Source organism: Trachypithecus francoisi, unplaced genomic scaffold (genome assembly GCF_009764315.1).
Source record: "Trachypithecus francoisi isolate TF-2019V2 unplaced genomic scaffold, Tfra_2.0 Lachesis_group2, whole genome shotgun sequence".
Lineage (NCBI taxonomy): Eukaryota > Metazoa > Chordata > Mammalia > Primates > Cercopithecidae > Trachypithecus > Trachypithecus francoisi.
In genome coordinates, this window is record NW_022681465.1 from 17,567,750 (window position 1) to 17,582,093 (window position 14,344).

A 14,344-nucleotide genomic window follows, 5' to 3' on the forward strand; every position below is an offset into this window, starting at 1 on the left:
GAAATTTATTTTGTTTACAGAACCCACATGCAGACATAGTAAAGAAAAAACAAATTTCTTTATAGTCTTATAGAGCTGAACTGAAACTCGCTCACAGACACATTTCCGCTTGACATTAGTGCCTTGGGAGCCTCAAGGTGGATGAGACGTTTCCTGACAGAAGCACACACAGACACAACCGCCACCTGATTTCTGCCTACGTTTCCACTGGCAATCCTATGCTTAGCTACCTTTGGACCCCAGGAGGGAAAAGAAACCAAAACGGAACAAAACTTCTCACATCAGAACTACCAGTTACAGGGGGAAGAGAAAAAAGAAAACACAACCAAACAGAAAAGAAGTCCTCTAGAGTGCAACGTTTCCCAGGAGCGTGGGCTCTTACGCACCCTCTCCGCGGATGCGGCGGGCCAGTTGCATGTCTCCGGGCATAATTGTGACGCGCCTGGCATGGATGGCACACAGGTTGGTGTCTTCAAAGAGGTTCACCAGGTAGGCCTCGCTGGCCTCCTGCAGGGCGCCAATGGCCGCACTCTGGAAGCGCAGGTACGGGCTGATAACCTGAGCGATCTCGCGCACCAGGCGCGGGAAAGGCAGCTTGTGCAGGAGCAGCTGCGTGGACTTCTGGTACCTTCTGATTTCCTGCAGCGCCAGGGTGCCAGGCTTGTAGCGGTGAGGCTTCTTGATCCCTCCTCTAGGCGGCGCCCTCTTGACTGGGGCTTTGGTGACTGGGGGCTTCCTGGGGGCCTGCCCCTGCCCGGCCGTGGCTTTGGGGGCGGTCTGCTTGGTGAGCGCCGTGGTGCTGGGTCGCCGCCTTTCAGCTCTACTTGGGCTGAGCCTGGTACCTGCAGGAGGTGCTGGTACCAGACAGCAAAGATGGTGGGGCTGCGGGCAGGCTCTAGAGAACATGTGCATTGAGATCCATGCAGAAGACGCTCCCACACACTTAGTCCCTGCCAACCCAGCCCCCGACATACCAGCTCGCTGGACTGCGGGTCAGAGGACCTGCTGCTTAGTCTCCCCAGCAGGTCCTGGGCTGTGGGGAACCTCCTTCCCTGGCAACCTGGCTCTTACTGGAGATCTCTGTGGTCTCAGCCAAGTCCAGCCTCTTATAAAGGGCTCAGATGCTTGCATTAGACCCACCCGCTACCTTCCATTGCTCTCACAGCTTCACCAGACCCTCAACCTCATCAGGACTCTGAAAACCAAATTAATTCCCTGGGTTCTGCACACACTGAAGAGGGGGATCAACCTCTGGAGTTGGCCACATGGGGTGGATGCTAGGTGCGAGTTAGCTAAAATTCTGGGGGCCAAAGACATTCTGAATGTTTACATTTGATGATCATCATGGAAGTCATCACAATGAAAAAGTCATGTGACTAAAGTCACACGTAGACGACTTCAGTGACTGCTACACCACACCAAGAGGTGTGATCATGAGGCATCTCTCAGGTTCTCTCAGGATGAGGGGAAACGGGGAGGGAAAGATGGAAAACTGAAACGGTCACTCCTCTCTCAGGGATGCTCCTGGAGGCATCATTTTTCTCCTCCAAAGTGACATTCATGGAAATCTGCGAGTAGCCTTTGGGGGAAGCTGAGGCTTTTTGATCAAATGATCATATGTGCCTATCACTGAGGACTCCCTGGCTCCTTTGGTACCTTGACGCCAGGGCTGAGCCTTATTTCAATTGCCCACTTTGGAAACACCATGAGGCCCAGTGAAGTCCCTGAGTACACTGAGCTGCTGAACCGAGGTCACAGCTGCTACCTTCAAACCTCTGGTTCCATGAGAAAAAGTAAAGCAAACAAAAACAAACAAAAAGCCCCTATTTCAATACACTGTAAACAGCTGTTCTATTACTTCTAGTAGAAATTTAATGCCCATGCATGCAATACATGTACCACACACAGAACAGGAATCTGCAGGATAATCGACACTCACAAAACAACTTCACATTTTTGTTTTAAAAATAGAGCTCATTTCCTAGAAAACCTTTAGGTTCCTGGCAAAATTGGGCAGAAGGAACAGAGGTCCCTTATATCCTCTCCCCCTACATACACATAGGCCCCTGCAATACCAACTTTCTGCCCAGGAGTGGTACATTAGTTACAATCATTCAGCCTACATTGACACATCATTCTGACTCCAAGATACATAGCTCTCCTTAGGATTCACTTGGGTGTTGTATATTCTATGGATTCAAGAAAGGCATAATTACATGAATGCACTACTACTATTATATTATATTCACTTCCGTGCAAATGCACTGGGTCCTGTTTCTGCACTTACCCTTCAACCTCTGTCCCTTCCAACTCCTCAACTATTCATTTATTTACTCATATTTGAAATGGACACATCTCATTGTATCTATTTTGTACATGTAAAATGCTGTTTTACAGTATGAACACATACTCTGTCTAAATCTAGGTAATTAACATCCATTTCCTCACATATTTATTACTGTGGTGAAAACACTTCCCATCCACACTTTCAGCACTTTTCAAGAATAAATCTATTAGTAAATATAGTCACCATGTTGTAGAATACTTTTTCAGCTTATTCCCCCTAAGTAACTAAAATACTGTGTATTTTGATCAACATCTCAAATCACCCTCCCACAGCCACCTCAGTCCCTGACAACCACCATTCTTCCTTTTGACATCTATTGGATTAACTTTGTGAGATTCCACATATCGTTGAGATCGTGTGGTATTTGTATTCCTTTGCCTGGCTTATTTCGCTTCTCATGATGTTCTCCAGGTGCACTCATGTGTCACAAATACAAGATTTCCTTCTTCTTTAAGGCTGCATAGTATTCCATTGTGTATATATGCCCTATTTTCCTCATCCTGTCATCCATTTTTAGACATTTAGATGGATTCCATATCTTAGCTATTGTAAAAATAGTGCTGCAATCAATGTGGGAGTGAAGATATCTGTGCAATAAACTGATTCCATTTCCTTTTGATATATACCCAGCAGTGTGGGATTGCTGGATCATATGGTAGCTGTATTTATTTAGTTTATGGAGGAAGGTCCATACTGTTTTCTATAATGGGTCCCTAATTTACATTCCCACTAATAGTTCAAGGGTTCCCTTTCCTCCACATCCTCATCAACACGTACTGTCCTTTGATGTTCTGATCACAGCCATTCTAATGAGTGTGAGGTGATATCTTCTTTCAGTTTTAATTTACATTTGTCTGAGGATAAATGATGATGAGCATGTATATATGACACATAAGTGTATCTGCTGACCACTTGTATGTCTTCTTTTCTGTAATGTCTGTTGTTTAAGTCCTTTGGTGGGTTTTCAAACTGTGTTGTTTCTTGCTATTGATCCTTTGAGTTCCTCGTAAATTTTGGAGAGTAATTAATGGATCCCTTATTGGATGTAGGGTTTGTAAATATGTTCTGCGATTATGATTTTTTTTTTTTTGAGATGGAGTTTCACTCTTGCTGCCCAGGCTGCAGCGCAATGGCATGATCTGGGCTCACTGCAACCTCCTCCTCCCGGGTTCAAGCGATTCTCCTGCCTCAGCCACCCGAGTAGCTGGGACTTCAGGCACCTGTCACCAGGTCCAGCTAATTTTGAATTTTTAGTAGAGATGGGGTTTCACCATGTTGTCCAGGCTGGTCTTGAATTTCTAACCTCAGGTGATCCACCTGCCTCAGCCTCCTAAAGTGCTGGGATTACAGGCGTGAGCCACCACACCCGGCTATGATTTTGTCTCTTCATTGTGTTGATTGTTTCCTTTGACATGCAGATTTTCTTTCAGATGGATGCAATCCATTTGTCTGTTTTCCCTTTTGCTGTCTGTGCTTTTGGGACATATTGCAAAAATCACTGAATTAAGCAATGTCAATGAGGATGTCCCCTGTTTTCTTCTAGTAGTTTCATATTTGAAAGTTTTTATATAGTTTGTTTTATTCTCCTGCATGGTATGTGATAAGGGGCCAATTTAATATCTCTGCATGTAGATACCCAGTTTTCCTATCACCACTGACGGAAGAGACTGTCCTTTTGTCATGGTGGGTTGTTAGCACCTTTGTAAAAAATCAGTTGGCTGTACATGTATGGATTGATTTCTGGGCTCTCTGCTCTGTTCCGGTGGCTTAAGTGTCTGTTTTTATGCCAGTGTTATGCCATTTTTGTTCCTACAGCTCGACAGTATACTTTGAAGATAGGAGAGCTCAAAATCTTTTTGCTTTCCCTAGAGTTTGCGTTGTGACATCACCACTCAGAGACATGTCAAGAGGGAGATGTTGATTCTTCATTTTTCAGTTTTTTACTGATTGTGAAGAGAGAGTGATGACATTGGATCCCCTTGTGAGTCACCCTGAAAACTGGAACTCCATTTAATTCTGGATATACGTTTGTTATTGTTTAGCTTAGATTCAGGGTATTGGATCAATTACATGTCAGTATAATTACAAATAAGGTTCAGTTGCACAAAATATCAAATGCTCAAATCCTTCAGTGAAAGGACACTTTATTTTTAATTTCTGTATTTTTATACAATAATTTGAAAAATACAGTAAAAATAGAATATTATCTAGCATAAAATATGTTATTATCACATATATTTCTGTTTTAGAGAAGCACAAAACAGAGATCAATGCTATTTCAGTCATAAACATAGCTTACAATGGGACCAATTCTTTGGAAGTGAAGGCATGGAAATGAATGCAGAGAACAGATAGGGTTCCTGGGGTCCATGTTTCTCAGTCTGGTTTTCCACGTGGCTCCTAGAGTGTGTTACCATTCTAACATCATAAAAGATCACTCCCTGATATAAAACAATCTTGGTAGGAGTGTAAAAAAGTCATTTTAGAAGAAAAACTGGTTTTCAATTTCATTTTTTCTTTTTTGCAAGCTGGAAAACAGTTGCTTGATTCCCCAGGAAAAGTTATGGAAAGATATTAAATGTTTACTGGGGAAGCTATTCCACTGTGCTTAGAAAGCCCAGGGCCTTCAGAGTAAAGTACTGTACGGGAGACTTTCTGTTTTTTATCTCCTAAAATTCTCGTATGAGCAAAAACATCCTAAGTCATAGCAACTTTAGGATTCAGTGAGTATCCACCACAGTCTCTTAAAAAATTTCTTTTGTCTCTTGAAAACAGTTCCCCTTTCACAGGATGCTCAAAGCCCATGCATCTTTATTCTTTCAACTAGGATGACCCAAAACATTGTATGCTTGTGTATGGACCTCAGAGATCTAAATATTATAATGATGATTGTTATTTTTTTGAGCCAAGGTCTTGCTCTGTTGACCAGGCTGGAGAGTGGTGGCTCCATCTCAGCTCACTGCAAACTCCACCTCCAGAGCTCAAGAGATCCTCTTAACTCATCCTCCAGAGTAGGTGAAAATGCAGGCAGCAGCAACCATGGCCAGCTATTTTTTTTTTTTTTTAATTGTAGAGAGGAGGTTTTGCCAAGTTGTCCATAATGGTCTGTAATTTCAATCCTCTTGCCTTGGCCTCCCAAAATGCTGAGGTTACCAGAATAAGCCATTGTGCCTGGTCTGAGCTACAAATATGACTGAAAGGGATTATGAAACAGGCTGCTGCCATCATCTGGGTGAGAACAATGTAAGATGTAAGAAAGATTTAAAATCATGGGTAAACCTAGGGTGAGCCAAGATACTGGAGTTCCAGCCAAAAGAGGGTCCTGACACCAGTACTTTCTCCTCAAGGATCAAGTCTATCTAGGCTGGGGCCCAGAGGAAGATGACTTTTTTTGTAGCTGGTATTTGGGAAGTGGCCCCAGGGCTGTCCCTTGCCAAAGGCCTCCCTCCAATGCTTGGGCTGCAGTGGGGATTTGTCTCCCCATATCTCAAACACACCCAGGGCCTCCCCTACCACCTCCCCGACCAAGACCTGGGTCGTTCCAACCTTGGCTATGGCCATGACCGTGTTCTAGGACACCGAGCTGCCAGTGATGAACTGCATCGGACTTCTAAAGGGTGCCTCTCACCCTTTCCCATCCACATACTGTTTTTTGCCTCCCATAACGTGAAATGACTTGTGTATAGAGACTCTATTAACATTTTAGAAAGCAGGATGTAATGTATGTTCATAGCAAACATCCATACAGGAACAGCCCAGGAGACAGGGAACATTGAGAACACGGAGCTGCATATAGGAAAAGTCAAAGTGTGGCTCATCTACTGTTTGATCAAATGAAACAAACATCATCCAATTGCCTTCAAGAATAAATTTATTTGGTTCAAAGTAGTCTAAACACAGGCAGAGTCCAGTGAAAATGAACAAATTTCTTGACAGTTGATGTAGAGTTGAAGTGCTGAAACTCGCTCACAGACACATTTGCACTTGACATTAGTGCCTTGGGAGCCTCAAGGTAGATGAGACGTTTCCTGACAGAAGCACACACAGACACAACCGCCACCTGATTTCTGCCTACGTTTCCACTGGCAATCCTATGCTTAGCTACCTTTGGACCCCAGGAGGGAAAAGAAACCAAAACGGAACAAAACTTCTCACATCAGAACTACCAGTTACAGGGGGAAGAGAAAAAAGAAAACACAACCAAACAGAAAAGAAGTCCTCTAGAGTGCAACATTTCCCAGGAGCGTGGGCTCTTAAGCACCCTTTCCACGGATGCGGCGGGCCAGCTGCATGTCTCCGGGCATAATTGTGACGCGCCTGGCATGGATGGCACACAGGTTGGTGTCTTCAAAGAGGTTCACCAGGTAGGCCTCGCTGGCCTCCTGCAGGGCGCCAATGGCTGCACTCTGGAAGCGCAGGTCCAGGCTGATGGCCTGTGCGATCTCGCGCACCAGGCGCTGGAAAGGCAGCTTGGGCAGGAGCAGCTGCGTGGACTTCTGGTACTTTCTGATTTCCCGCAGCGCCAGGGTGCCAGGCTTGTAGCGGTGAGGCTTCTTGATCCCTCCTCTAGGCGGCGCCCTTTTGGCATCTGCTTTGGTGGCCAGGGGCTTCCTGGCGGCCTGCCAGGCGGTGGCTTTGCGCGCGGTCTGCTTGGTGCGCGCCATGTTTCGGGGCCTTAGCCTCTCCGCTCTCCTTGGGCTGAGCCTGGCCTCCTGCAGGCGGTGCTGGCGTCTGAAAACGAGGGCAGTGGTGCTGTGGACAGGATTCAGAGAGCCTGTGAGTTGAGGTCCATTGAGCATGACTCTCCCACACACTTAGTCCCTGCAAACCTAGCCCCAGACTCACCAGCTCTCAGGTCTGTGTGTCGGAGGCCGGGCTTCTAGTCTTCCTGGAGGGTCTTGGGTTTCCTTGGTCTACACAGCAGCCGCCAGGAATCTCCCTCGCAGGCAGTCTCTTTCTGACTGGAGATCTCTGTGGTCTCAGTAAGGCCCTGCCTCTTATAAGGGGCTCAGATGATTGCATTAAACCCTCCCAGCTACCTTCCATTGTACTCCCTGCTTCACTAGATCCTCAAGCTCATCAGCGTGTGAAAACTCAATCAAGTCCCCGGATTCTGCACACACCCCAGGGAGGGAGGAACCTCTGCTGTGTGCATCATGGGAGGGATGGTAGGTGCGAGTTAGATAAAATTCTGGGTTCCAAGGAGATTCTGAAAGTTTACATGGAAGTCATTACAATGAAAAAGACATATGAGTAAAGTTGCATGTTACATGACATTGGTGACTGCTGCAAAACACCATTGGTGACTGCTGATGATCACACCAAGGGTACGATCATACCAAGGGTACGATCATGAGGTGTCTCTCAGGTTCCCGGAGGATGAGGTGAAACGAGGAGGGAAAGATGGAAAACCTCTAGCAGGGATGCTCTTGGGGGCATTTTTCTCCCCCAAAGTGACATTCATGGGAATCTGCGGGTAGCCTTCAGGCGAAGCCGTGGCTTTTTGATCAAATTGTCCTATGGGCCTGTCACTGAGGCCCCCTGTTTTTTTCTTACCTTGGTACTGGGGCTGAGCTTTGTTTCCATTGCCAACTTTGGAAATGCCATGAGGCCCAGTGAAGACCCTGAGTTTACTGAGCTGCTGCTGAAGCGAGGCCACAGCTGCTACCTTCATACCTCTGGCTCCATGAGAAAAGGCAAAGCAGAAAAAACAACACACAAACAAAAGGCCCCTATTTCAATACACGGTTAACAGGCTTCTCTGATATTTGTAGTAGAAATTTAATGCCCATGTATGCAATGCACATATCACGCACCAAACAGGAAATTCCAGGATAATCAACACTCACAAAATAAGTTTACATTACTGTTTTAAAAATAGAGCTCATTTCGGCTGGGCGCGGTGGCTCAAGCCTGTAATCCCAGCACTTTGGGAGGATGAGACGGGCGGATCACGAGGTCAGGAGATCGAGACCATCCTGGCTAACACGGTGAAACCCCGTCTCTACTAAAAATACAAAAACTAGCCGGCGAGGTGGCGGGCGCCTGTAGTCCCAGCTACTCGGGAGGCTGAGGCAGGAGAATGGCGTAAACCCGGGAGGCGGAGCTTGCAGTGAGCTGAGATCCGGCCACTGCACTCCAGCCTGGGCGATAGAGCGAGACTCCGCCTCAAAAAAAAAAAAAAAAAAAATAGAGCTCATTTCATAGAAAACCTTTAGGTTCATGCCAAAATGGGGCAAAAGGAACAGAGGTTACAGATATCCTCTCCCCCAACGTATTCATAGGCCTCCTTATTATCAACTTTCTCTCCTAGATTGGGACTTTGGCTACAATCATTTAGCCTACACTGACACGTCTCTCTGACTCCAAGACCATAGCTCTTCTTAGGATTCACTTGGCTGTTGTATAGTCCACGGACCTAGCAAAGGCATAAGTACACGTGTCCACCGTTATTGTATTCTATGGACTAGTTTCACTTCCGTACAAATGCACTGGGTCCAGTCTCCACACTTTTCCTTCACCTTTGGTCCCTTGCAACCACTCAACTACTGATTTATTTATTCATATTTAAAATAGATACATCTCATTGTCTATATTTCCTCTTTTTTTTTTTTTCAGACGGAGTCTAGTTCTGTTGTCCAGTCTGGAGTGCAATGGCGCGATCTCGGCTCACTGCAAGCTCCGCCTACCGGGTTCACGCCATTCTCTTGCCCCAGCCTCCTGAGTAGCTGGGACTACAGGCGACAGAGAGCATTTTGGGAGAGCGAGGTTGGCGGATCACTTGAACTCAGGCGTTCCAGACCATCCTGGGCAACATGACGGAACTTCCTCTCTACAATTAAAGTGGGAAAAAAAAAAAAGCTAAATGTGGTAATTGGTGCCTGCTGTTTCAGCTACTCCAGAGGCTGAGATAGGAGGATCTCTTGAGCTCTGGAGGTGGAGATCCCAGTGAGCCGAGATGGAGCCACTGCCCTCCTACCTGGCTGGCAGAGTGAGACCCTGGCTCAAGAAAATAACAATCACCATCATCGTCATCATCATCATATTTGGGTCTCTGAGGTCCATGTATGAGCAGGCATTGTTCCAGGGCTTCCTAATTGGAAGAACAAAGGTACATGGACCTTGAGCCTCCTGTGGACGGGGAACTGTTTTCAGAGAGAAGAAAGAAACCCTTTTAGGAGACTATGGTGGATTCACACGGAATCTTGAAGTGAATATAACTTAGGATTTTTGTTCGTATGTGATTTTAAGGAGATACAACAAAGTCTTCCCTTACAATACTCTGTCCTGAAGGTACTGGGCTTTCTAAGACTACTGGAGTAGTTGCCCTTGTAAACATTTAGCACTTTTCCATAACTTTTCCTGGGGAATCAAGCACCTCTTTTCCAGCTTGTAAAAATAAAAGTGAAATTAAAAAACAGTTTTCTTCTCGAAAATGACTCTTTTTACTTTCCTACCAAGACTGTTTCATGTCAGGGAGTGATGTGTGATGATGTTAGAATGGTAACACACTCTAGGAGCCACATGGAAAACTGAGAGAAGCACAGACCCCAGATACCCCGTCTAATCTGGGCACTCCTTTCCACGCCTTCACCTCCAAGGAATTGGCCCCAGTGTAAACTAGGTTTGTATTCTATGGACTAGTTTCACTTCCGTACAAATGCACTGTGTCCAGTCTCCGCACTTTTCCTTCACCTTTGGTCCCTTGCAACCACTCAACTACTGATTTATTTATTCATATTTAAAATAGATACATCTCATTGTCTATATTTTCTCTTTTTTTTTTTTTTCAGATGGAGTCTAGTTCTGTTGTCCAGTCTGGAGTCGAAATAACATGTTTGTTTCTGTTTTGTGCTTCTCTAAAACAGATATACATATGATGACAATACATTTTCATACAAGATAAAGTTGTTACTTTATTTTCCAAATTATTCTATAAGAACACAAAAATTAAAAACAAAATTCCCTCTCAGTGTAGGATTTGACCATTAAATATTTTGTGTATTTGAACATTATTTGTAATTATACTGATGTGTAATTGATCCAATACCGTGAATATAAGATAAACGGTAACAAATGTATAACCACAGTAAAATGGAGTTCCAGTATCAGGGTGGCTTGTAAGGAGATTCAATATCATCACCCTGTCTTCAAATCAGTAAACACTGGAAAAGTGAAGTATCAACATCTCTCTGAGTGGTAATGTCACAAGGCAAACTACAGAGAAAATAAAAACAGTCATGCTTTCCTATCTTCAAACTAAGTAATTAGAAAAAAAAAAAAAAGGAAACACCTCATCCATCTCATTAATAGTTTTGTTTAGAAAAATTTATTTTTAAAAAAATGCTAGCTATGTCTTGATATTTCTAGACATGGCAGTAAGTTGAAATTTCATGAATCATCTCTCTAATATTCATGCTACTAAAGAAACTGCTCCCAAGATTTGACTGCGTTCATTTTATAAAAGCCCTGCCCTCTTCTCCCCTATATATGTATATTAGCACTATGCTTTGTATCCTCTTCCATAGGAAACACAAATCCATCAATTGATCATTTAAACCTTTCTAGTTTGGATACGTCTTTTTATGTAGTTGTACATTTTTTTTTTAGACAGAGTCTGGCTCTGTCACCCAGTCTGGAGTGCAGTGGCACAATCTCGGCTCACTGCAAGCTCCACCTCCCAGGTTCACGCCATTCTCCTGCCTCAGCCTCCCGAGTAGCTGGGACTACAGGTGTCCGCCACCATGCCCAGCTAATTTTTTTGTATTTGTTTAGTAGAAACGGGGTTTCACCGTGTTAGCTAGCATGGTCTCCATCTCCTGACCTCGTGATCTGCCCGCCTTGGCCTCCCAAAGTGCTGGGATTACAGACGTGAGCCACCACACCTGGCCAGTTGTACTTTGAAGCTTTGTACTTTATACTTCTAAAGACTAGACCCTAGATAATATGTGCTTGGGAATAGTGGAGCTAGCTTGCTTAAACTTTATTTAGGCAGACGCTAATTACTTGTGAGGGGCAAAGGCAGGCACTGAGGATGTTAAGCTCATCCCAAAATAGTAAATGATGGAAAATAGTCAAGTATACTCACTTTATTTGTTAGTTATCTTGTCACCACTTTACCAGCACCAATCAGAGACCACATTTTTCTAGGCAGTCTCCAAATGTACATTATGAGATAGACTTTAAGAATAGTAATGAAGCTCCAGGAAAAACTTCATTGTCATTAACATGTAATATAATCAGCCATGAAAGCTGTCAAAGATTTCTCCTGGAAAGAAACCACTTTCTACAGATTTCTTTCTTGAGAGCTGTGGCTATATGATATTATATATTTAGAAGATTTAGTACGTGATTATTACAAAGTCAGGAAACAACAGATGTTGGCAAGGCTGTGGAGACATAGAAATACTTTTACAATGTCTGTGAGAGTATAAATTAGTTCAACCATTATGGAAGACAGTGTGGCAATTCGTCAAGGATCTAGAACCCGAAATACCATTGGACCCCGCAATCTCATTACTGGGTATATATCCAAGGATTACAAATCATTCTACTATAAAGACACATACACATGTATGTTTATTACAGCCCAGTTTACAATAGCAAAGACTTGGAACCAACTCAAATGCCCATCAATGATAGACTGGATAAAGGAAATGTGGCATGTATACACCATGGAATACCATGCAGCCATAAAAAAGAATGAGTTCGTGTTCTTTACGGTGACATGGATGACACTGGAAACCATCATTCTCAGCAAACTAGCACAGGTACAGAAAACCAAACACCACATGTTCTCACTCATAAGTGGGAGCTGATCAATGAGAACACATGGACACAGAGAGGGGAGCATCACACACCGTGGCCTGTCAGGGGGAGGGAGGCAAGGGAAGGGAGAGCATTAGGACAAATATCCAAAGCATGTGGGGCTTCAAGCCTAGATAATGGGTTGATAGGTGCAGCAAACCACTATGGCACATATATACCTTTGTAACAAATCTGCACGTTCTACAGATGACTCCCAAAACTTAAAGTAAAAAAAAAAAAAAAAAAAAGAAGGTGTAATTACACTGAACCTTCTCAGCTAATCCAATTTTCCTCTCTGTGAAAACAATGCTGTGTTCCTGCTCCTGAGCTGACCTCGGAGACCTTGATGGGAATTTCAGGTCAGCTTTACTCAGACCCCACTCAAAGTATTGAGTTCTATGAGGGGCCAGAAAAATGTTCTAAGCTTGTGTGTGCAATCACTGGTACTGTCCTCTGCAGATGCTTGTCTCCAAATCAGGCTGCTTGGGCCAGGTTCTCTTTTCCTCTAGTGTTCAGAATTTGCTAGACCTGCCACGTCTGCCAGAATACAGCTTCCAAGATTGCTCAATGCCATGGGAAAGGAATGAGCTGACAGCAATCTAAAAACTGGGAGATATGAAGTCTCTTGGATCTTACTTCTTTTGGTTGCTCAAGCACTTTAATTCCTGAGAGAGCCCTCCCATCTCCATCAGTTCTTCCAAGAACCTGGACCCTCCTTGTGTCTCTCTAAGACACACTGGTCTAACTTGTTATACGCCTTTACACGGAAGTTGGTAAAATAAAAGGAAAGCTAACCAATGTCAGAATATGAAGGTATGAAACAGAATTTCCCATACTTGGTAAAGTTTAGAAATTTGTGTAATACCCAAAGACAGATTCTATGTACAATAAGTATTGTTTTAAGAGCAAAACCTGAGTGTCTGAGGAAATAAAACTGTATTTTATGGGGGCATCTTTGGCTTCAGGAAGAAAGAGTACATGTTACTCTCCATTCAATATTAGAGCTGAACCTGGGGGATTTTAGATCCTTTTTGCTTATACTCTGTGATTCAGGGGGCACATGGCAAAGGTAAAAAGACTGAAATAGCACCGTGAATATCTGGGAGCTGTGCTGGGAAGGGTCACAGTGATTCCATAATAAATCTCAGGTCTTTATTCTATAATGAAAAATTACTCTTTCCCATAATAAATGTAAAGCAGAGTATGTACAAGTAGAGGATGGAATAACTTTGTAACTCGTGATGAACCTATTTGTCCGATATTTTAATAACGTCTCCAAAGTCTCTGTACTCAGGTTTGATTTTCTGAGTGGATCATCGGTAGAAGGAATAATAAAATCAAGAATACTCTAAAGCAATGTTTTGAACTAAATTTCAGTGTCTCTGGAAGTACTGGTAATATCACCATGTGTAGCAAACGTGAAGTATCCATAGGCTTTCTCTGTGTCTTTTAAACCGCACATATGACCATTACAAAGGACCGCTTGAGGAAAGGTGGTTTTGGAATTGGTTTCCGTCTCTCTAGACTTACATGAAGCATTGACACTATATTACATATTTAAAAAGTAAAGGATCACTTGCTGACATAAAGCACAGTAGGCAGGAATAGGAGAAGAGTCAACTTAGAGAAAAAAATGCTTTGTGATTTTATTTTTATTTCTGCAGTTTGGAAAACAGTTTAACAGTTTAACTGTTCTTGTGATGACTCATGAAAATACATAGGAGCATTGAAAATACACAGAAGGACAACAATTGGGAAATATTTCTGGAAGCTTCACTTACTGAAACCCAGACATCAGCATATAAGCTAAGACACAGCAACACCAGGCTTTTGAATGAAACCATACAAATCTCCTGGAAACGCCTTGCCTCTCTGAAGGCAGCTACCTGTCCACAGGATGCTCAAGGCCCAGGCACCTTTATTCCTCCAACTAGAAAGACATAGAAAAATGCTTCAATATGCCCTGGGAGGCCCAAACATTTAGCCAAGGCTACTATGAAAATCTGCTGTCTTCATCTAGGTAAGGCCAACTTCACACTGTAAGACATCAAGATCGAGGGTAAATCCAGGGTAGACTGAGATGCAGAAGCTCCAGCAAACACAGTCCTGTCATTGGAAGACGAATGCAGTACCTATTCCTGCACAAACAGACCTTTCCCTCTGGCTTTGGGCCTAGAAGAACATGGTCTT

General features: G+C 43.7%; 1 protein-coding gene across 1 annotated transcript; it reads right to left on the bottom strand.

Annotated features, from left to right (window-relative positions):
- Positions 1 to 279: 279 nt before the first annotated feature.
- LOC117066017 (histone H3.v1-like) lies at positions 280 to 7,117 on the bottom strand. Its single transcript, XM_033181531.1, has 3 exons — positions 6,609 to 7,117; positions 975 to 1,060; positions 280 to 882 (listed from the first exon to the last, which is right to left on the bottom strand). Exons 1-3 carry the CDS (start codon positions 7,009 to 7,011, stop codon positions 379 to 381), a joined length of 993 nt encoding a protein of 330 aa, XP_033037422.1. The 5' UTR covers positions 7,012 to 7,117; the 3' UTR covers positions 280 to 378.
- Between the last annotated feature and the right edge of the window lie 7,227 nt (positions 7,118 to 14,344).

What these genes read in the sequence shown, in the direction of transcription:
- LOC117066017 (XM_033181531.1), bottom strand. Translation starts at nt 7,011, where the DNA reads ATGGCGCGCACCAAGCAGACCGCGCGCAAAGCCACCGCCTGGCAGGCC. An exon ending in CCGCCGCATCCGTGGAAAGG is followed by an intron (nt 1,061 to 6,608) that starts GTGCTTAAGAGC and finishes AGTAAGAGCCAG; the next exon opens with GTTGCCAGGGAAGGAGGTTC. An exon ending in ACCCGCAGTCCAGCGAGCTG is followed by an intron (nt 883 to 974) that starts GTATGTCGGGGG and finishes GCCTGCCCGCAG; the next exon opens with CCCCACCATCTTTGCTGTCT.